Raw genomic sequence first — 23,065 nt, 5'->3', positions numbered from 1 at the left:
GCAAACAGTTTGAAAGGGAGGTTGCTGCAAACCTACAGGTATTTATACAAAAATTCCAAAAGTGAAACTAATATATAGATTCATTACACACAAAGTTCTATATTGTAGACTCTAATCTATTAATAAACACAAAACACCTGCAAAGGTTTCCTAAGCCTTTAAATGGTCATTCAGGCTGGGTTAGTAGGCTACAAAATCATAGGGAATACTGATAACTTGACAATTGTCCATAAGGCACTCATTGAAACCCTCCACAAGGGGGGTAAGCCACAAAAGGTCATTGCTAAAGAAGCTGTCTGTTCACTGAGTGCTCTATCCAAGCATTTTGATGGAAAGTTGAGTAGAAGAAAAGAGTGTGGTAGAAAAAGGTGTACAAGAAACAAGGATAACCTCAGCCTTGAAAGGATTTAAAGAAAAGGCCATTCAAGAATTTGGGGGAGATTGACTACGTGCTTCAAGAGGCACCACACACAGATATATCCAGGACATGGGCTAGAACTGTCACACTCCTTATGCCAAGCCACTCATGAACCAAAGACAATGTCAGACGCGTCTTACCTGGGCTAAGGAGAAAAAGGACAGGACTGTTGCTCAATGGTCCAAAGTTCTGTTTTGAAAAGAAAGGAAATTTTGCATTTAATTTGTAAATCAAGGTTGCAGACTCTGGAGGAAGAGTGAAGAGACACACAATCCAAGTTGCTTGATGTCCAGGGTGAACTTTTCACAGTCAGTGATGGTTTTGGGAGCCATGTCATCTGCTGGTGTTGGTCCACATATTATATGAAGTCCAAAGTAAGACATTTTAGAGCACTTCATGCTTCCCTCTGATGACAAGTTATATGGAGATTCTGATTTCATTTGCAGGACTTGACACCTGCCCACACTGCCAAAAGCACCAATTCCTGGTTTAATAATCACAGTATCACTCTGGTTAACTGGCCAGCAAATTTACCTGACCTAAACCCCAAAAAGAATCTATGGGGTATTGTAGAGTGGAAGATTAGAGACACCAGACCCAACAATGCAGACAAGCTAAAGGCCGCCATCACAGCAATCTGTGTCTCCATAACACCTCAGCAGTGCTACAAACTAATTGCCTCCATGCCACTCTGCATTAATGTAGAAATTCATGCAACCATGTACATACTTTCAGTAGGTCAACATGTCTGTATAAAAATTGAATTTTGGTTTTATATAAGTTTCTCATTTTCTGAGATACTGATTTTGGGGTCTTCAGCTATTAGCCATAACCATCTACATTAAATGAAATGAACAAGAATAAAAGAAAAATAGATCACTCTGTGAGTAATGAATCTATATAATATGTTTCACTCTTTGAATTGAATTACTGAAATAAATTAACTTTTCGATGATATTCTAATTTATTGTGATGCACCTGTTTGGCTGGAACACTCAGGAGAAGCCTCTGTGCCAAAAAATCTCTGTGCAAGTAAAGTGGGTGGGTTGGAGATGGTGTGGCCTATGTGTGCTGACAAAGTTAGAATTATTAACACCAGAATGTGGCACAAATTCTGCTTCCATAGATTTGGTGCACAAACATCTCTCAATACACCAAAATTAAGCCAGCATATTTTTTATTTATAAAGACTGGCCTTTGATATAGCAGTTTTAAATGTGTAGTGCAAAGCTAATATATTGATGACCTTTCTTCAGGATCAGTAATCAATATCAGATCCCTGCCAATCAGCTCTTTGAAGATGGTGTGCAGTGAAAGAATAAAGTGCCTGCAGCACTGGCATGAGCGCCGTGGCCTCTTCAAACAGCTGATCAGTGGAGATTCCAGGAGTTGAACCTCTGCTGATCTGATGTTGCTGACCTATCCTGATGATAGATCACAAATATACTAGCACTGCACAACCCCTTCACTAAATTCTCCCCAATCTGTAGCAATTCAGAGGATTAACTTTTTCTGCAAGCAAATGTCATCATAGCAAAAAGAATTTGATATAGGACCATCTGTAGCCTTTGTTATTGTGGTCATCTCTCTTTTAGACAGAAAGATCTTATTGAAATATAATGTGCTATGGTTTCCCTGGGGTTTATGAGTTGTATAGTGGCCAAGAGAAGAATGCCTTTTTCTGTCCTGTAGTGACAGAATCGGATACGGACAATACTTTAATGGAAATTTTTTTATAATATTTGTTGCCAATGAAACACATGGAAATAAATGTGTAGGGTTAAAGAAGGGAGGAAACCAAAGCTGCTTCTGGTGACAGAAAGGCTATGGAATAGTTATGAAATGTGCGTTATAATATCCAGGGGAAATGATTGCGTACAGAAGTACAACCTTTATGTGTGTTGTGTGACCTTACATTCAACAGTACCCACTGAATTACTGCAGTAATGTAAAAAACCAAGCCCAGTATTAAATCCAGAGTTGTTGACGGTGGGAATATCTTTCAAACTCTACATGGCAAACACTGCAAAGAAATAGGCTTAAAGGATACATGATAAATGATGCACCCAATGGCATATGATGACCTCATTATATTTAATATAGCTTGTTCTAGTTCTTATTTTACGATTAGTTGTAAATGACTATAGGGAAGAAATAGTTATAACAAGAGTAAAGCAATTATTGCAGGATTATGTGTGTTAGCGATACCCTCACTAGCACACCACATGTGATTACAAGAAAACTACAAGCATTATGATTGCGAGTGTGAATATAACCCCACAACCCCACCAAGGGGTTCTATGAAATAAAGGCGAACGCAATCATATCACTCCGAATCTATCCCATTTAATACCAGACATTGATAATTTTAAATGAATTTTTTCTTCAGAGTGTGCGTTTCTTCAAAACCTATTTTTAAAGAAATAATTAATAAATAAATAATTTTAACATTAGTTAGGGACCCCTACAGGGATTCTAGGTCTCAATAGACCAACGTTCATTAACATTAATATCCAGAGGGTCCCTAAAAGGGATTTTGATCAATAAATTACCATTGGTGTAACCTCTAATAAAAAATAATAAAAAATCTGAAGCTATGTATAATATGCTAATATTTATTGGGAACAAATAGTTCTACAATATTAAAAGTATACCTTCACTTAGAAAACTTTTCATAATAAAGTACAGGTGATTATAAGCAACTTTGTATTATATTTTATTAAAGAAAAATGATTTTATCTCTTTCATCAGGCTACTTTGCTCTTTCCTGCTTTTAACATTTAAGTCTATGGAGATATGAGGGGAGGCTACTTGATGGCTGACTTTTCTTAGCTTTGCTACACTTAGCATTTTTGAGGATACTACCCTATATCTAAATGGATAAGGCTCTACCATTGTTCAAAGTAAGGTAATAAATCACTTACTAGCTGGCAGTTGTCTCCTCCTCCCTCCTCTCTCCATAGGCTTTTGAGTGGTAGGCTGAATATGAAGACTGTGCTTTTAAAGATAAGAGCCCGAGTGAAGGAAAGGAGGAGAATAGCAGCCCAAGAAGCCCAGGAGTAAGGATAATTCTTTAATAAGATATAATACAAACTGAATTTTCTTAGCTTTGCTACACTTAGCACTTTTGAGGATACTATATCTAAAAGGATAAGGCTCTACCATTGTTCAAAGTGAGGGAATAAATCACTTACTAGCTGGCAGTAGTCTCCTCCTCCCTCCTCTCTCCATAGACTTTTGTGTGGTAGGCTGAATATGAAGACTGTGCTATTAAAGATAAGAGGCTGAGTGAAGGAAAGGAGGAGAATAGCCGCCAAAGAAGCCCAGGAGTAAGGATAATTCTTTAATAAGATATAATACAAAGTTTCTTATATTTACCTGTAGCATTGAAAATGTATTTAAACCTGGAGGTAATGTACAGTTTTCTTACTAATCTACTTTTGAAATTATGAATGTGCAGGTGTCACCCAGTCAATTTAAAGTGTTTTTGCTGGAAATAACCCACTATTATGATGCTCATCATATATAGAAATTGTCAAGATGATTGCTTCCACCACCTTTGCTTGTGTGCTAGACCATGTGGCTAGAGCTGAGGGATTTAGATTTTTGGCCAGTACAAAGGCCCTGATTTATCATGCATTCACTCCACAATTCTGGTTTCAAATAGCTGCACAATGGGAAGATGAGACAAATTTATCAAACCACGTGTGACATTTGATAAATGTTGCATAAAGTATGCAAACACAGATTCAAGCAAAACTGACTTAAAATATTCCCGTCATGATAAATCCCCCCAAAGAGTTTTGTTACCTGGAGCTGGGTTCTGCAGGTTTCAAAGGATTGACAAAAGGACATCTATGTCAACTGAGCATCCCCCAATCCAGTACTGTACCTTTTTCTATGAAAACCTAAAACTTTAAAGAAGCATTCCAACAAAAATATTTTCTGGTCAATTAGAAAGGTACAAGATGTAAACTGTAGTGAAGGTAATCTTCTTACTGGTGACTGTATTTGTAAGATATAAGCTGCCTTCTGATCCTAAACTGTGTTATGCGACCAATACTCTGCCTCTCCAAATGACACAGGGCAAGATGTCAGTTACTTCTCTATTCATTCCTATAAGACTGACATTGAAGCTCTCATAGGAATACATAGAGAATCTGGCTTCCTTTGGCTTCCTGTCCACACATAAGATGCTGTGTTATTTGGAGAGTCAGAGAGATGGTCACATGACACAGCTGAGCATCAGAAAGAAGGTTATAACTCTCAACTACAGTATCTGGTAAGGAGATTACCTTCACTACAGATTACATAATGTACCTTTCTATCAGGATAGAGAATACACATTTTTGTGGGAGTACTTCTTAAATAAATTAGTCCCTGTATGTGCTAAAACAATCAATAGCCTGGGTATTTTACCTGTTTGATGCCCAAACACAGTATGTATTGGTGTGTACTGGTGTATTAAGAGATTAGCATCTTCTTGGTCGTAACAGCAGGTGGTAGCAGGGTATATTTTGGGAATGTGGATTATGTGGTCTGCTTTATGCTCCATTTGGAGCCTGGGTGAAAGATGTGGTCAAGACTGAGTTAGTTAGTTAGTTAGATAGATCAATGCTTTTAAGTCACGCCATGTCATGTGATGGGATGGTGTGAAAAGTATGTGTATTTCACTTTTTGAGTAAATACATTGTTTTTCTGATTGTTAAAAACTGTCTTTATGCTAAAAAGAGATATGAATTAGAGATAAGTGAATTGGATCTATAGAATCAAAATTAGATCAGAATTTTTTTTAAAGAAATTCTAATTCATTAGAATCAGAATTTCATGAGATTCAGCTTGGGAGGGTTTTTCAAGAGTGAGAGAGTTCGAGCAAGATAGACAGAGATTTTCTAGGAATTTAAAGCAATTGTATCCAAATAGAACTTCTTGACCGACTTGGACAAATCGGACCCAAAACTAATTTTAGAAAATTAATTTAACTCTAATATGAATATTAAGCAGAAATCATTTCCAGATGTAACTACCCTAAAAAAAATCAGAATGTAACTGCCCTTTGACTGCACATCTATAATTATATCCACATGCTCTCTCCTTTTTGGGAGAGGAACATCATATACGCAAGTGAACTATATGAAAATCATGGGAGTTGGCTTTATTGGTATAAAATCCTGTATTCAGATGGTTCTGATTCTGAACCATTTATTTTACAAAGTGAAAAAGAAAACTAAAAATGAAAAAATAAAAAGAAAACTGAAAGAGTATTATTTGAGCGGGGTTCTATACTAATGCTTACTTACTTAGTAGACCTTAAGACTGATCACATTGAATGTCCACGCTTTGTAACCCACAAAATGAGCCTACAATAAAAGAGCGTCAATTTTCTGTAACCATGGCTGAATATAGCTTTCCACCGCCATAGGATTCTTTGGTGTCTGTAAACAGGACATATGGACATCATAGAGAAGCGTCCCATGCTTCGCAACCACTACATCCTGCCCAATGTATGTATTGCACAATACTGCAGTGGCATCTTCTAGCGAAGCTGATCACTAGGGGCTTCAGAAGCCAGGTCAAGGGGAGCCACATGAACACCAGGAGGAAGCTGAAATTGAAAAGGGTGCAGCGAACCCTGGACAAACTGTTTAGATAGATGAGAATTCAGAAGTTTTAAATAAAATCATTCAAGCAAATACATGGTTACTTTGTGCCTGCCTTGGCTTCTCTTTGCATTAGTTAAAGGTAACAGGTAAGCTAGGTTCACATCTGTGGAACTTTTTGATTTATCTGTTTCGGTATGAGGATAAAAAAAATAATGGAAGTTGGTTTCTCCATATACCAGACACCAACGCCACCCAATTATTGGGTCCATCTTGTTTCCGTTATGGTATAATTAATTCTGTCAGATAAAATACAGGAGCATGTAGGAGTGTTCTGCCTTGCTTTTTTGCAGAAATCTATAATGGAAGTTCCTGTTAGAACCTCAGCTGCAGATGTTAACCTAGTCTAATAGTGAAATGCAGAAAAAGATCCATTCAGAATTGGGATCTAGTATTTGGTGTGTCACACAGTGTTTCAGTAGATTATGGGTTTAAATCACACATGGCAACATTAGTGTAAATATTTTGGACCACATTTATTAAAACCTGCGTTTTAGACGCCGGTCTTAATAAAACCCCATAGCTGGTGGTGGTTCCGCCGAAGTTATGAAGAGGTGTAGGCCTCTCCATAACTTTCGGTGCATCCAGTGCCAGATCTAAATGTAAGACAGCCCACCCCTTCCCTGCTCACGCCACACCCACAATTTTAGACCTGGTGTGATCGGGGGAAAAGTCACAGATGGCAGCGCAACTATCTGCTCCTGGAATACACCAAATTTAGGCATATTTTTGATTAGTAAATTACCCCCTTCATGTGTGTCCTATGTGTTGCACGTCAATTTTCTTACACATGCAACATGCATAGGTTAATTTGACTCCTATGAAAAAATTCATAGAGTCTATACAGCTCACATAAAGAATATAGATTGAAAAACAAAATGCATCCTCTGAAATAATAATTGTTAAAAACCCCAGATATAGACTTACAGTATGCTAAGGGCACTGCATTATTGTTTTTCATACATTTATATTGTTTAAAAAAGCTTACACAGTAGGAAAAGAATATACTTTACTGTGTAGCACGTATTCTTTTGGCAAGAATGGCAGAAGTGAGCTATAAAAATGAAGACATTATAACCTAAAACACAATGAACACAATTCAAAGAACTTATTGGCTTGTGAAATATCAGCAAAGCTGCATTATTCCAGAGGGAACAAATGAATGCAAGATATAAGATAATAAATAACAGGGCATATAAATAGAAAACAGATGATGTACAGAACAATGTTAAATTAAAACATCAGATGCATTTATGGATTCAAGTTTAGTGATAGCCAAGGTGTTAGTGGTGCAGCACTTCTACCTTTAAACTCTTGAAAACAGGACTAGTTTTGTCCTTGAGGACACATTTTTTGATTTTGCCTCTTTGCCTTCCAGAAGTCATAACAATTATATTTTCTTAAAAGTAAACGAGGGTTTGGAATTTTTTTGTTAGATGAATTTTTATGGGTATTCCAGAATTTTACAAGATTTGGCCTATCCTCAGGATAGGCCATCTGTTACTGATCTACAGTTGTCAATACAGCAAGCCCCTGACAAGCAGAGGATGGGAGTGGCAGTGGCCCAGATGAGATGTTATTGTGTCACTGTGCCCTACCTCAGGACATTGCTCCCTGGGGTTCGATGCAGTGAAAAAAGGTGAATGGAAGGAACCAGGCAGAGATTGTAGAACAAAGAACATCTTTCTTTGCTGAGTACAAAAAACAAATAGCAGCACATCCACCAGTAGTTCATACAAAGTGCAATTTCTCATCCAGGATAATGAGGTATAGTGGCTAGCAAAAGATGACAGAAAGAAGTTTTCTAGCTGACAATGTCTCTCTCTGTATTCTCTTCCTTACGGTTTTACTCTGGCACGTGTGGCTGTAGGTGTCCACTGTATAATGCAGGCTTCTAGCTATGCCTGTCCTGGACTGTGGTGATGGTGTCTTAATGTGTTTCTCACCACCTTGCAGCGGAGTCTTGACAGCTTGATTGCTTAATCACTGAAATACGCCATACTTTGCAAATGTTTCTTAGACTAGGAACCTGCAGTCTCTCTGGGGTGATGATCACCTCCTAGATGAGCCGGCTCTGGTCCACATGACCTCGCTTAGTCCATCCTTTGGCAGGAAGTTCAACCCACTCCTACCGGAGGAGAGGAACCATATCAACCACACCTCATCTGCTGGTGAACAAAGTGTATAGCATGACAATGCACTACAAACCATTTACAATGGTAGTACCCCAGGTCTGCGGTATTACATCAACATCCTGTAGCCCTCAAAAGCTGCAATGCAGTAGCTGTGGCTTTGGAACTGCACAGCTCTGTTCATTGTGTAATGAATGGAATGGTTACTGCAGTGCTGCTCCCATCAAAGTGGGAGCTACTCTAGAACAGCTAATCAGGGCAGGGATGTGTGTCAGATCACTGATGATCAGATACTGATGGTATATCCTGAGGATAGGCCATCACTTGAGAAACTCTGGAATGCCCCTTTTGATGCATGCAAATTAGCATTTCATTTATATAAATTTTTATTTTGGTAAAAATGCTGAAAAAATCTGATCTGATGATTTTTTGCAGTGTACATACAAAATCATAAATTATTTTCTAAATTTACATTACAATGTCTTACGTACATCAGAATACATCAGGACTTCATAAAGTTTTATTTAACTTTACTATGATCTTTTTGGTATTTTTATATTCCATTTTTCCCCTTAGGCTCTCCCTTTGAATGTCGCAATCATGGCTAATTGTAGCATTCATAAGATTACATGGCAAAGATCAGAGGTTTCTCTGATCTTCTCCATTAGAGCAGGACTGTATCTTTGTGTTGTAGTGTATATTATAGTGTGTATTTCACTCCTGATCACATAGATACAATCAATAGTATACAGTGCCAGATTCTAGTGTTTGGTGGCAGTGCTATGCAATATTTAACAACCCAATGGATTGTACTGTGTAGTTTCTACGCCAGTTATAGGTAATATGTGCACCCTCTTGTCATAACCGCTTTAACCACCTCAGCCCCCCTAGCTTAAACCCCCTTAATGACCAGACCACTTTTTACAATTCTGCACTACACTACTTTCACGGTTTATTGCTCGGTCATACAACTTACCACTCAAATGAATTTTACCTCCTTTTCTTCTCACTAATAGAGCTTTTATTTGGTGCTGACATTTTAACTTTTTTGGATATTAATCAAAATTGACCGAAATGTTTGCAAAAAAAAATTTATTTTCACTTTCTGTTGTCAAATTTTTCAAATAAAACTACATTTCTATATAAATTTTTCTCAAAAAGTATTGTTCTACATGTCTTTGATAAAAACAATGCAATAAGTGTATATTTATTGGTTTGGGTAAAAGTTATAGTGTTTACAAACTATGGTGCAAAAAAATTTATTTACTCACTTTAACTTTCTGAGCACCTGTCATGTTTCCTGAGGTTCTACATTGCCCAGACAGTAGAAACACCCCACAAATGACCCCATTTCGAAAATTAGACACCCTAAGGTATTCGCTGATGGGCATAGTGAGTTCATGGAAGTTTTTATTTTTTTGTCACAAGTTAGCGGAAATTATATATGTTTTTCTTACAAAGTCTCATAGAATATAATTTTTTTGGGCACAAGTTAGCGGAAAATGATTTATTTATTTTTTCTTACAAAGTCTCATATTCCACTAACTTGTGACAAAAAATAAAATTTTACATGAACTCGCCATGCCCCTCACAGAATACCTTGGGGTGTCTTCTTTCCAAAATGGGGTCACATGTGGGGTATTTATACTGCCCTGGCATTTTAGGGGCCCTAAAGCGTTAGAATAAGTCTGGAATCCAAATGTCTAAAAATGCCCTCCTAAAAGGTACTCATTGGAATTTGGGCCCCTTTGCGCACCTAGGCTGCAAAAAAGTGTCACACATGTGGTATCGCCGTACTCAGGAGAAGTAGGGCAATGCATTTTGGGGTGTATTTTTACATATACCCATACTGTGTGTGAGAAATATCTCTGTAAATGACAACTTTTAACTTTTTTTTATACAAAGTTTTCAATTTACAGAGATATTTCTCTCACCCAGCATGGGTATATGTAAAAATACACCCCAAAACACATTGCCCTACTTCTCCTGAGTACGGAGATACCACATGTGTGACACTTTTTTTGCAGCCAAAATGCGCAAAGGGGCCTAAATTCCAATGAGTACCTTTAGGATTTCACAGGGCATTTTAACACATTTGGATTCCGTGAGGGGTATGGTGAGATCATGTAAGATTTTATTTTTTGTCACAAGTTAGTGGAATATGAGACTTTGTAAGAAAAAATAACTTGTGCCCAAAAAAAAATCTTCTATGTACTCGCCATGCCCCTCAAAAGTGATCTTTATAGCGCCGCAGCGATTTTACGGTGTTTTTGCAGTTATAAAAAAAAACATTTCTGTCACTGCGGTGGGGCGGACTGAACGCAAGTGGGCGCACAAGATCAGGCCTGATTAGGCGAACACTGCGTTTTTTGTAGAGCCTATAGAACATGTCCTATTCTTGTCCGCAATTGCGGACAAGAAAAGGCATTTTCTATATAGTTCTGGCAATGTGCGGATCCGCAAAATGCGGAAAGCACATTGCCGGTGTCCGTGTTTTGCGGATCCGCAAAACACATACGGACGTCTGAATGGAGCCTTACAGGGGGGTGATCAATGACAGGGTGGTGATCAGAGAGTCTATATGGGGTGATCAGGGGTTAATAAGGGGTTAATAAGTGACAGGGGGGGGGTGTAGTGTAGTGTGGTGATTGGTGCTACTTACAGAGCTGCCTGTGTCCTCTGGTGGTCGATCCAAGCAAAAGGGACCACCAGAGGACCAGGTAGCAGGTATATTAGACGCTGTTAACAAAACAGCGTCTAATATATCTGTAAAGAATAAATCAAGGCAACTGGATGTACTGTAGATTTCTTGAAAACGTTTCACTCGTTCTTCCAATGAGCTTTCTCAATTCTGAGTGACTGTACAATAATTCTGGGAATAAATAATATTTATTCCCAGAATTTTTGTACAGTCACTCAGAATTGAGAAAGCTCGTTGGAAGAACGAGTGAAACGTTTTCAAGAAATCTACAGTAAGTCCAGTTGCCTTGATTTATTCTTTACAGATATACCATGACCTAGATAAATGAGAACCTTCACAGACATACAGCGTCTAATATACCTTTTTGGGGTTAAAAAAATCGCATCTACAGCCTGCCAGCGAATGATCGCTGCTGGCAGGCTGTAGATCAACTTCTTAGCTGCGCGTCGCTGTGAGTCGGTGGTCAGGAGGAGGTTAAATAGAATGAAAGAATCCACTTCATAAAGGTCCAGGGTAGATAGGAACCGTCACTGGTGAGACTTTCACCCTCCCTTTCTAAGTCTACACCAGCTTTAAGCTTTATGTTTCCCACCTTCTTTAAGTTGGATATACATAACATAATATTGGAACATATATATTGAGCTTAAGTAGGAAGTGCATATACTGTAAACTCAAATGAAGAGTCAAAAGTGACACGAAGGTCTTTGTTGACCAAAACTAATATGGAATAATAAAAATGCAGTCCGTGAGGTCATAGGTATTTATATATCATTTATACATACTGTATAGCTTCCATCCATTTAATGACCAGAAGTGCTGTAATGATTTAAAAGGATTATCATACCATCTGAATTAATTCAACATGAGAAAAAAGCCCTGGTTGTGAAAATGGCTTGTTATCCATCTAGTAACATCTGACAGACTTGCTGAGCTACTTCTAAAGCGGAGCCAAGAATGGCTGTAGGTTGCATTCCTAAGAAGGCAGACAGCTATTTCAAGTGAGCACACGCCAACGAGCGGCCAAAATCCCAAAGAATTTCTCACTGTCACTCTTCACAGGCAGAGGGTTACTGAGGGATGCCGAAAAATGACACGCTTGCACACTTCGGAAAAGCTTCTGAGTATTTCATGGAATGTCTTCACTTGTCAGATTGTGTAATCCATATCAAATTTGCATGAAACAAATTCCTAGACAACACAAAGCTAAATCTGTGACACAGACTGCCTCCTGGCACCTGTAGACATACCACTTACTGACTCTAGCAACACTTCATTAATTACACGATGTATGCACAAAATACAACCTATGTTATACACATGGTGGCAAATAATAGTCCTGTCTTTTTCATAACTAGAAGCCACCCTTTTAGAAGGAGGAGCAGACAAGCACCCACACCAACCTGCTGTTCTGCAGTAGCTATGATGCTGGAACTACACAGGGGCGGATCGGTCATAGACCTTATAGGGAAATATCCCAGTGGGCCGATGCTCAGGGGGGGCGGTCAGTGAAAGTTTTGGGGTATGCATCTTGTACTGCTGGCAGTATTTTGTGATGCACTGTGGTATCTGGTTCTGTTGGGGTGGTATAATGTGCCACAATATGGTATTGCTGGTGCTGCCTTCCATCAGTTTGGACCCAACTATAAAACGGGGCCACTTTTAGTATTTTTTCAAGGACACTTTAAGCTCCCAGTCCGCCCCTGGAACTACACAACTTGTTACTGCAGCGCTGCTCCCAATGAAGTGACTTCCTGCGCCGGGGCTACTGCATCTTCTTCACAACAGTTGATCTGCGGGATGCAGAGTACCAGATATGGATGAGGATAGGCCAGGATTATAAAAATACCAGAGAATCCCTTTAAAGACTAACCATCCTTTAAATTTTTCCCATAAATCAATAGAACGAACAGTGATAAGAAACTTTGTAACATATCTTATTACAGAAATATGGAGCTTTCTCCACTTTGCTTCCTGAACTGACCCATCACTCTGAAATCAAGACAGGTCTCACAGGTCATTTACTCAATTCTAATACAAAAGTATAAAACACTGCTATTTTATTTTTTAGAAATCCAGATTTCTTAAGAATGGGTCATCAATGTGTCCCCTCACCCACAGGGGTTCCATGAATCAGACTTGCACCAATCAAATAGTGATAGCCTTTGCTATGGCTAGGCTCGGAAAACAGCCTAGTATATTTATTCACTATATGTTACATAATGTACAAAAAATGCAAATATAACCTAAATATGTCCAACAATGTGTTATATGTTTTCTCAAACTATCAATGCAATTTATCATGTTTCTGGTACACTATATGACACCTTTTTGGCAACAGATTAAATACATTACTTAAATGTTCATGGCGTTCCTCCATAGTTTTAATAGGGAAGCAATTAAGTAATGGATGAAATACATGCCAACATACTATATTATATGAATTGTCCGTGGACACACAATTCCCATAGTACTCCTTTAATTTAACTGGATTTTACTACAAAATAACAATGAAACGTTTCAGCAACAGAGTTCTGACCCCTAGCTGGTGTCCACGACCGCAAAGAAAATATTATGTAACAAGCATAACTTTAAACTGTACAAATCTGCAGGGTAATAATTTGGTCTATAGCAGCTTCTTGACCTCCATATAACAGAAGGTTGTTCATTTATAACATTACATGACGGATAGCAACTGGGAAGCTACGTTTATAGTTAAAGCCCTTTACAAACTTAAACATATTAAAAGTACATTAATATATGTACTAGAACAAATCAGTATCATACAGAATGTGCCAAAATACTGTACCAAGAAGAACAGTAGAATTCCACAGAGTCCAGATTCCACAATTTACTGCCTTGTTAAACATGCATCATAAAGTAAGAGTACTACTGTAACTGACCAGTTGGGGTACACTTGGGTGCTTTTTCATTTAAACAGTACAATATAGCCCTTTCAATACAAGTAGATTAATAAAAAAAAAAAACATCCTACCGGGTCTTCAATCTTATGAGTATTCATCAGATCAGCTAAAAAATCATCCTGGTGACTTTCTCTTCTTATCAGAGGAAATTCATGAAGAAACACGGCTCCTTGGGTATGTTCACTAAATACCTAAAAAAAAATGAAATAAAAATTATGTTCAGAACATTTACACTGAGAAGTTTTCTCTGTATGTTTTGTTTAAGGAAAATCATTGACAACATTAGTAATATTAGGACCAACTTTACAACCCTTTGATAGGCATCCATCCCTTTTTCTTGAAAACCTACCAAAATGTATGGTAGCAAAAAATTAGGGGATAGATGGTAGGTAGTATAGCTTCAGGACTAGACAAATTTGTTTGTACTTCATAACTATGGAAACAGTTAGATCTGCACAGTGGCGGTCTTGACCACCATGCAAACCACACAATTGTGTGTGGCTCCCAGCCTGTCATGCGACCCTCTCTAGGCCCCCTGTCACGTAAGTGAGACAGCGCCATAGCTTCAGGTTATGTGGCACGGGAGCCAACAGCTCCCATCCCTGCTGTTTACTCTCATAGGCCTCAGGACACTCGGTCTGAAGCCTTTGAAGCAGTACAACACCAGAAGAGGTCTCTTTCACTAGGTCTGTAGGCGGTGAGATGAAATCACTTCCTCATATGTCCCAGCACACGTGGCCGCATTGACGTCATTGCGCCAAGACACAGCAGACGCATACAGATGGTAATATGGGACAGGACTGAGGTAAATACTTTTTTTTTCCAGCAAAAACTCCATTATTACTACTATTATTATTGGGCACAATAGGGAGGGCATTGTTAAATTGTGTGCTCTGGTGCTCGAGTAGAACACTTCCCGATACTCGGATGCTCTACAGAGCACCCGAGCACAATGGAAGTCAATAGGAGAACCGAGCATTAATCCAGGGACCCCCTGGTCTGAAGAGGGGACGGTGTCGGGACTCTAGTTTGTCTTAGGAGTCCCTGCTCTGACTCCATATATAGCGTCAGTGCTGGGGACACACAGTATATTTAAATCTAATTTAGCCTATATTTCTGAAAAGTTTCTGGTGGGATTTAAACTTGCAACCTTTTACATTACAGCCAAGAATGTTATCCACTACACTATAGAACTGCATTACCAGTTACTTAAAAAAACAACAACTGGGATTAGTGGCAACTAACACCGCAACACGGACTCGGTGCACAGTAGCCAAAACCACAACTAACTTGATTGCTAAAGTTGTGGTTTTGGCTACTGTGCACCGAGTCCGTGTTGCGGTGTTAGTTGCCACTAATCCCAGTCTGAGATCAACTGAGACGCTTTATGCGCTATTCAGATAGTGGGTTGATATTTCCATTTCTCCCACCACTCTATATGGCTGTTATTACAACCATTCTCAGCTGACAGAGTCACTGCGGACGGTGGTACGGTAGTGTTCTGCCCTTACAGTGGTAAGGGTGAGAGATAGTGCACATCTCTTCACCCTGCCTAATTGTCAAAGCAATACACCTACCAGTGAAGTGGTGTACTGTGTTTTTAACACCCCTTAATTTTTTGGTTCTGTTTAAGCTCAATTATAGAGTGCACCTCGCACAGACTTAGCATTTAGGTTTTACTTGTATTCAAATAAAAGTGAAGTATTAATTTACACCTGGGTCAAGACAGGTTCTATTGCCTGGATAGGCATTTGTAAATAAACTAGTAAAATTACCTTACCCAGGTCAGGTCCTAATTATATTCATTTCACCATTACACCTAGAGGCTCCGTTCTCTCTGTAACTGCCACGGCCTCTACACTTTAACATGGCCCGGTGGGATGACATTTTCACTGCCAGGCCCTATCAGAGTAGACAGGGAGCGCCAGTTGCAGAGACAGCAGAGCCTCTAGGTGCAATGGCCCCAAAACAGACCAGCACTGATGGGTTGCTTTAGCGCTGCCCTAGCCATTTTACAGGCTAAGGCAGCGCTAAAGCATGTCCATTAGTGCCATAGACATCACCGGGCTCACTGCCAGGCGGAAGCCACCCCCAAATAGTATCCCCAGTGGTAATAAGGCTCCCTACAGTGCCCTCAGTACTAATAAGGCCTCCCTATAGGGCACCTCTTATAATCTATAAGGCACTTCTGTAGAGCCCTCAGTTGTAGTAATGCCCTCCACCACTGCCCAAAGTATTTATAATGTTTCCTGCAGTGCCCCCTGTAATTATAATACCTCCTTCCATACCCCCCGGAGTTATAATCATCTCAGTAGTGCCTCCATAAATTATGATGCCCGTCCTCTCCCTCCAGTCTTCTATACCACGCAGTCCCATGTAAATAACACAAGTCATCTCCCACCAGTCTTCTATATGATACAGTCCCATGTAAATAACCTATCTTCCTTACAGTCCCATGTAAATAACTTCACTCCTCTCCCTTCAGTCTTCTATTCCATGCAGTCCTATGTAAATAACACCAGTCGACTCCCTACAGTCCCATATAAATAACTTCTCTTCCTTACAGTTCTCTATAACATACAGTCCCATGAAAATAACTTAAATCCACTACTTCACCGCCCCTCCAGCACATATTCCCATATAAATAACATCACTCTTTACCCTCCAGTCTTCTAAAATATCCAGTCTCATGTAAATAACATCTTTCTTATAGTCTTCTATAACATACAGTCCTATGTAACTGACATCTCTCCCCTCCCTTCAGCCCCTCTAGCATACAGTCCCAGTTAAATAACATATTTCCCTCCCACTAAGCAGGGAGGAGGTATAATGGGGAGAACCACATGTCCCAGCATTTCTCTGGCACTTATATTTATTCCATGGCATCATAGGTCTCCACTGCTGAGCGCTGCCTCTTTCTGCACTGGTCACATGACGATGACCTCATCACAGGTCCTACCTCCACTTCCACTGCTGAAAAGATCACATGACTATGATGTCATTGAAGGTCCTTCAGCTATGGAGTGTAGACACAAATGGGCAGCAGATTCGGAGTAAGTGCTAATTAGCTCTCCCCCCAAAAAAACTCTGCCCCCTCTGACTTCCACACCAAGGTGCCCAGGTTACCCAGTTGTCAGAGGTAACAAATAAAATTTGATAACATAAAAAAATAAACACCTCTGCTGGCAGGCGGTATGTCCGTGCCTGCATATAAATATCATATTGCAGGACAAAATATCTCCTCAACAGAGCCAAATAAATACCACCATGAAGTACAAAATACCTAGCATTATTGTCCCCTGACAACCTTCCCGCCACTGGTAGCAGCATTGTCCCAATTTAAATGTCTTACCTTTGTTTGGGACTTGCAGGACAGGAGCAGTGAATCTGGAGTTGAAGGGAGAGAATGTTCCGGTAGAAGGTAGAATGAAGTGGATAAAAGGAGGTGTGACATCACAGGTCACATGTTGCTAATGGTTATGTGGTAAGAGGTATAATAGATCCAGTGTGTAGAGATATATAGTATATGCAACAGTGTACTGATGTGAGAGTTACAAGGTATAATAGATGCAATGTGTACACCTATATAGTATATACGTACAGCAAAGTACTGATATGTGAGGTATGAGGTATAATTAATGCAGTGTGTATAGGTATACAGTATATACAAAAGTATACTGATATTTGAGGTACGAGGTATAAAACATGCAGTGGGTGCAAATATATATTATATGCAACAGAGAACGGATATGTAAGGTACGAGATATAGTAGATGAAGTGGGTACAGCTATATGTGGACTTTTATACATTATGGTCACTGTGTGGTGTACATGAAATACGTATTGGGGGTTGTAGCTGCCTGCAGTACTGTATATGAGGAAGATATAAGGTACTTCCCAGTTATAATGTGGCACTTCTGAGGGATAAGAATCAATGAGGTATGAGGTACTACTTCTGAGGGAAAAACGTGTGGGGGCACATGGAGAGAAAAAGGGAGGGCCTCCTTTTACCCACTCCATTCACTCCACTCTTGCAGTTCTTCGCCATTCTGTCAGAGGTTGACTGATCTGTGATGATGCCATCACAAGTGCTGGCAGCTGCACCTTCCTACTCTGGGAAGTATACCATTCTCTTTTGCAGTTCCTTTACTAGATGGTGCAGGACCTGTGATGATATAATCACAGGTCCTTTAGCTTTCTGACCTTCTGGATTACACTGATGACAGGGACTCTGGCTTGTATTAAATGCAATTAGGGGACGGGACCTTACATTATCCGCATGTTTGTGGTCTGCCTCCATTAAAGGTACTCCACTGACTACAGGGCAGGGAGGATGAAGAAGGATCACATGACCAGAGTTGTACTCTGGCTGGAAGGCTTGCAAATAATGACTTGCAATCAGACTCAGCCAATCAGGATATATATTGTACGATATTGGATATTGATATATCATAGGCACTATATAAGAGCCCAAGCAAAGAATCCATGTGTAATCTGATGTCATGTGAAATTGATGCGATAGGATATCTGACAAAGAAGAAAAAAATATTGTATCTTTAAACACAAAATACAATTAGGTTAGTACCAGAGAGTTTAGTTTTAGGGATGAAAAAAAAAAAGTTAGATTTCATTAATTGACAGAGAAACAGGTTTTAGCTAGGGACAGGACAAGGCCAATGTGTCAGGCTGCCAGCCATTTGTAGTGAGTGCTATACTGCTACAGCAATATTTAAGGCTATAATACTAAATCAGCCCAATCTACAGTATTTTTCGCCTTATAAGACGCACCAGCCCATAAGACGCACCTAAGTTTTAGTGGAGGACAATAAGAAAAAAAGTATTTTTCATTAGAACTCAGGTCAGACCACTAATCAGACCCCAAATGTTAATGAGAAAAAACACCAATACCTCAGATCAGACCCCCAATTAGACCTCAGATAAGAGCCTCATGCCTCTCATCAGTCCCTAGCAGTCTCATATCAGCCCCCAGCAGTCCCCATTGCCTTATATCAGCCCCCATTGCCTCTCATATTAGCCCCCAGCAGCCAACATTGCCTCATATCAGCCCCCAGCAGTCCCATATTGCCCCACATCAGCCCCCAGAAACCCTATATTGCCTCAGCATCTCCATATTGCCCCAGATCAGCCCCCAGCATCTCCATATTTCCCCTATATCAGCCTATAGCATCTCTATGTTGCCCCCAGCATCTCTATATTGCCCTCATATCAGCCTCTAGCATGTCCATATTGCTTCCAGCATGTCCATATTGCCCCCATATCAGCCTCCAGCATGTCCATATTGCCCACATATCAGCCTCCAGCATGTCCATATTGCCCCCATTATCTCCATATTGCCCCCAGCGCCTCATATTTTATATAATAAAAAAAATACTTACCTTTCCTGCTCCGGACGGCGCCGCTCCTCACCGCCTGCGCTCGGTCTTCCTCCTACTCCGTCTGCTCTGCTGTGAACTGGCGCGCACAGTGTGAGGTCACAGAGCGCCCTCACACTGTACGCAGCCTTCACAGCCGACAGCCAAGGACCAGGAAGCGGTGAGTACAGAGCCTTCACTGCTTCCTGGTCCTATGGTACTAATGAAGCGCTTCCATAATGGAAGTGTTTCTTTAGTATTCACCCCATAAGACACAGGGGCATTTCCCCCACTTTTGTTTCTTATGGGGTGAAAAATACGGTATATCACAATATTCATAATCACAGACTGAAATATTCTACAATGTTAAAGGGATCATCAATATCTAATTGGTGGGGATCTGATCAACTGCTTGAATAAGCTGTGACAATCTTTCCAGGCCATTGACATAACTTTTATTGATCACATGACCTAGGCGCAGGACCTGGGATACAATTCCAAGCACAGCCAATATACAATGTACTGTGCTGTGCTTGGTAAGCTGTGAGGGGGCTGCAGCACTCACCAGAGCAACCTCTTCAAACTGCTGATCATCAAGTGGGGTGCCATGTGCCATGGACTGATTGAAAAACTCCCCCTGCTACCAGAATAAGAGCGCAAGGAAAGCTGCCACTGTAGCCAACAACTGTTGACACGCCAGTTGATGAAACTAGAAACTCTGGGGGGAATTTATTATTTACTATGTTTTTGTAAAATATTTGTTCCTGCTAGGGAATCTACCTACCAACCACTTGTATTACAGTAAGATCCTAAACTGGACACATGGATCATTGGTTACTAATTGTTTTACACTGTCAAAAATCATTATTTTTGTGCTTGTTGAACCACAATTTTCTTAGGAGGATCAGCTGTGATCTTAAGTTATACAGTGCGGGAAAAAAAATAAACGAATTCCTCATATTTCTGCTACCTTGACCCATGTGAATTTGGTGTCTGTGATTACATTCCTGTAGTTAAAGGGTCTGTCTCATCTGGAACATTGGTGGCATATCATTAGGATAGTCCACCAGTGTTAGATAGGTGCAGGTCCCACTCCCATAGAAATGAATGGAGGGCAGCCACGCATGCGTGGTGCACGCTTGTTCTCTTTGGGAGCTTCATTCTAGAGATAGTTATGGGTCCCAGAGGTGGTAGCCGCACATATCTGACATTGGCAGCATATTCAAGCAATATGCCCCCAGTGTTTGAAGTGAGGCTACCCCTTTAACTGTTTTCAGTTTTCTGGTTATAAAAGGAGTTGAGTGTTGAATTCAGAAGACTATATAGTTTGCATACTGGGAAATGTCAAATAAAACTTGTTAGATATATGGTTTCTGATAATAGTGATCTCCTTATATTTCTCTTAGATGCAAGTGCTTCTTCTTTGGCTTAAACACTTACTTGAAAACCAGCAACACATAAACAACTATATATAAATTGTATGAGACGCACAGGAGTGAATGCGACCACAGGCGGAGGTGCTCACAGTAAAGAGGATTCGCCCCTCCTCTGACAAATGATGAAGGGGCAACGTCTAGCCCCGAAACGCGTTTGGTCCAAGACCCCTATATGAACTTCTGCCGATTCTATGCTGTAATAACCCTAGGTTGACTGTGATAAATACCGAAATATCCTGCAAACAACGGAGACCTGGCACGCTGGATAACTAAGATCACAGCACAAGGTCATCACAGACCGCAACTGCAGTCCAAATCCAGAGCGATAGCAGGCTACTAGGTTCTCGGAGGACACCGGCTCTTCAGCATAACGGAGCGGTGCCCAGAGAAGCCTAGACCGGCGACAGCAGCAACCTGTGAGAGAATCTCTATATTTACAGTGGACCGGAGCTTCACCAACAGACATCAAGCAGTGAGTAATAGCGGGACGCCGCTCTAAAAACTCACTGTGATTCATCTACTTAAAGATTCAGGAACTTTGCTCTTAACAAGAGATTGGGATACACTTGGGAAGTGAATACAGAGGATACAATTAGACCCCAAGAATACTCCCATTTTTTCCACTAGTCTAGTCATTATTGGGACCTAACTGCTATAAGCTGCAGAGTGGAGAACACCCTATGTTGCATTGACGTTCTACTATTTATTTTCATATCTATATGTAATATATTGTTTCACTGATGCCTATTTATGGTCTTAATTTTTAGGTTGTTCCACTATCTTATATGTCTTATATGTACTAATTGGGTATTTTAAGCTAATATTTTATTCATCCATATTTTTAAGTAATAAATTGAATGTAATTTTTATATAAATTGTATATGATAATAAATTATTTATCACCTTATATACCTGTTTTTCGCATGGTTCTACTTATAGAGAGAGTGCCCAGTATTGTCTATCTCAACATAAACAACTATGCTGCTAAAGATTACTGTCTTGTGAAAAGTGAAATCCACTGAACTGGTAGAATGTGCATTTTTGTATTGTATAACAGTTTTATGAATTTGTGTCTTCCGGAGCGGACATCCTGAATACAAGTCTGAATCATAACAAGGAACATTTTAAGACATAAGTGGAAGTAAATACAGCTGTTTCATGTACTCTTCAACCTATGAATCCAGGCTTTGCCATTTGTGATTATTTAGCCTTTTCCACCAGACTTTTGGGGAATTTCGACAACACCTATAAACTTTATTTTATATAACGATTACATAATTGAAGATCACTTAAAGTATTACTGTCATCCTTTTTTTTTTTTTTAAGTATTGGATTGTGGTGATTAATATCTCCTTGGTGGCCCTATTTTAACTTTTCACTGTGTACTCAATTACCCCTTAATTCCACAGTTTTGTTCCCTGTACTGCCTATTTTTACCTGTGCTTAAAATCAGGTTGCTATGCAGGTCCGTCTATGTGTTGAAGGACGGAGGACGCAGAAGCACGCAGCGTGCAAGGTCAGATTACTGACAGCCAGGGACTGTAAGTAAATGATTAAAGCCAGGTCCTCCCCAGCAGCTGATAACAGTGCCTGGGCTGTGTGCACTTCTCCCTGTCCCTGCGCTTGGCAGACGCTCCCTCACGCAGCAGACTGGGATAATGCAGAGCCGAAGCGGCGCAGACCAGGGAAGGGAGATCTGCCGTCTGCTCAGTGTATAAATGACAGCAACATGTGGTAAGAGGACCCCTTTGTGCTGCAGGAGATTAACCCTTTAGGGGGAGGGCTCTGGTTACTGACACTTTTGGGGGGCTATTGTTACTGGCTAGTGAGGGCAGGCGGGATTAGCCTCAGGGTGAGGGCAGTGGCAGCCATCTTAACTGAATATTGAAATTGCAGTTTTATGCAGACTGGTTGCTAAGGGCTAAATCTTATTAAATATGGGGTAAGTCAGTCTAATAGTAACTGATTCTGGAATATCATGTTATTAGTAACTACATATATGAAAATTGAAATTAGGGTCTAAGTGTGACAGTTATCCTTTAAAGACCTTCAGTTGTCACACTTTATTTGTAATAGATGCAACTCCGAGGAGGTAACACATTGCCACCAGCCTTTTCCCTAACAAGGAGTTTGTGATGTAATCCATCATGAGAGGTAACTGGTGACATCTAAGATCTCAGTGTGTAGACAGAATTGTATACATTTTGAAATTACAAACAGACATCAATTTAGGTTCAGTTTCTTGAATATTTATTTTCTAATGATTTAGATCCTTAATTAAATGGTTTCCATTGTAGTTGTCTTTTAATGCTCAATTCTTATTACTTACAACACAACAAATGAATTATCATAATGAAATTCAATCATGGACTACAATGCTAGCGACAAGCACCCAATTTGGATCTTACAATTAATTTCTTTAAACA

The 23,065-nt window shown here is 39.8% G+C and overlaps 1 protein-coding gene across 2 annotated transcripts in view; it reads right to left on the bottom strand.

The window, feature by feature from the left end:
• ADAMTSL1 (ADAMTS like 1) overlaps positions 1-23,065 on the bottom strand; it is a 913,450-nt gene that overhangs the window by 682,006 nt on the left and 208,379 nt on the right. For both annotated transcript variants that reach the window (XM_044271585.1, XM_044271577.1), the window contains exon 2: positions 13,904-14,023. In XM_044271585.1, the coding sequence (XP_044127520.1) occupies positions 13,904-14,023 (120 nt within the window). The remainder of the gene's footprint in view (positions 1-13,903; positions 14,024-23,065) is intronic.

Source organism: Bufo gargarizans, chromosome 1 (assembly GCF_014858855.1).
Source record: "Bufo gargarizans isolate SCDJY-AF-19 chromosome 1, ASM1485885v1, whole genome shotgun sequence".
Classification (NCBI taxonomy): Eukaryota; Metazoa; Chordata; class Amphibia; order Anura; family Bufonidae; genus Bufo; species Bufo gargarizans.
Note: the sequence above shows the minus strand (reverse complement) of the source record. Positions and strands in the feature narration are given on the sequence as shown.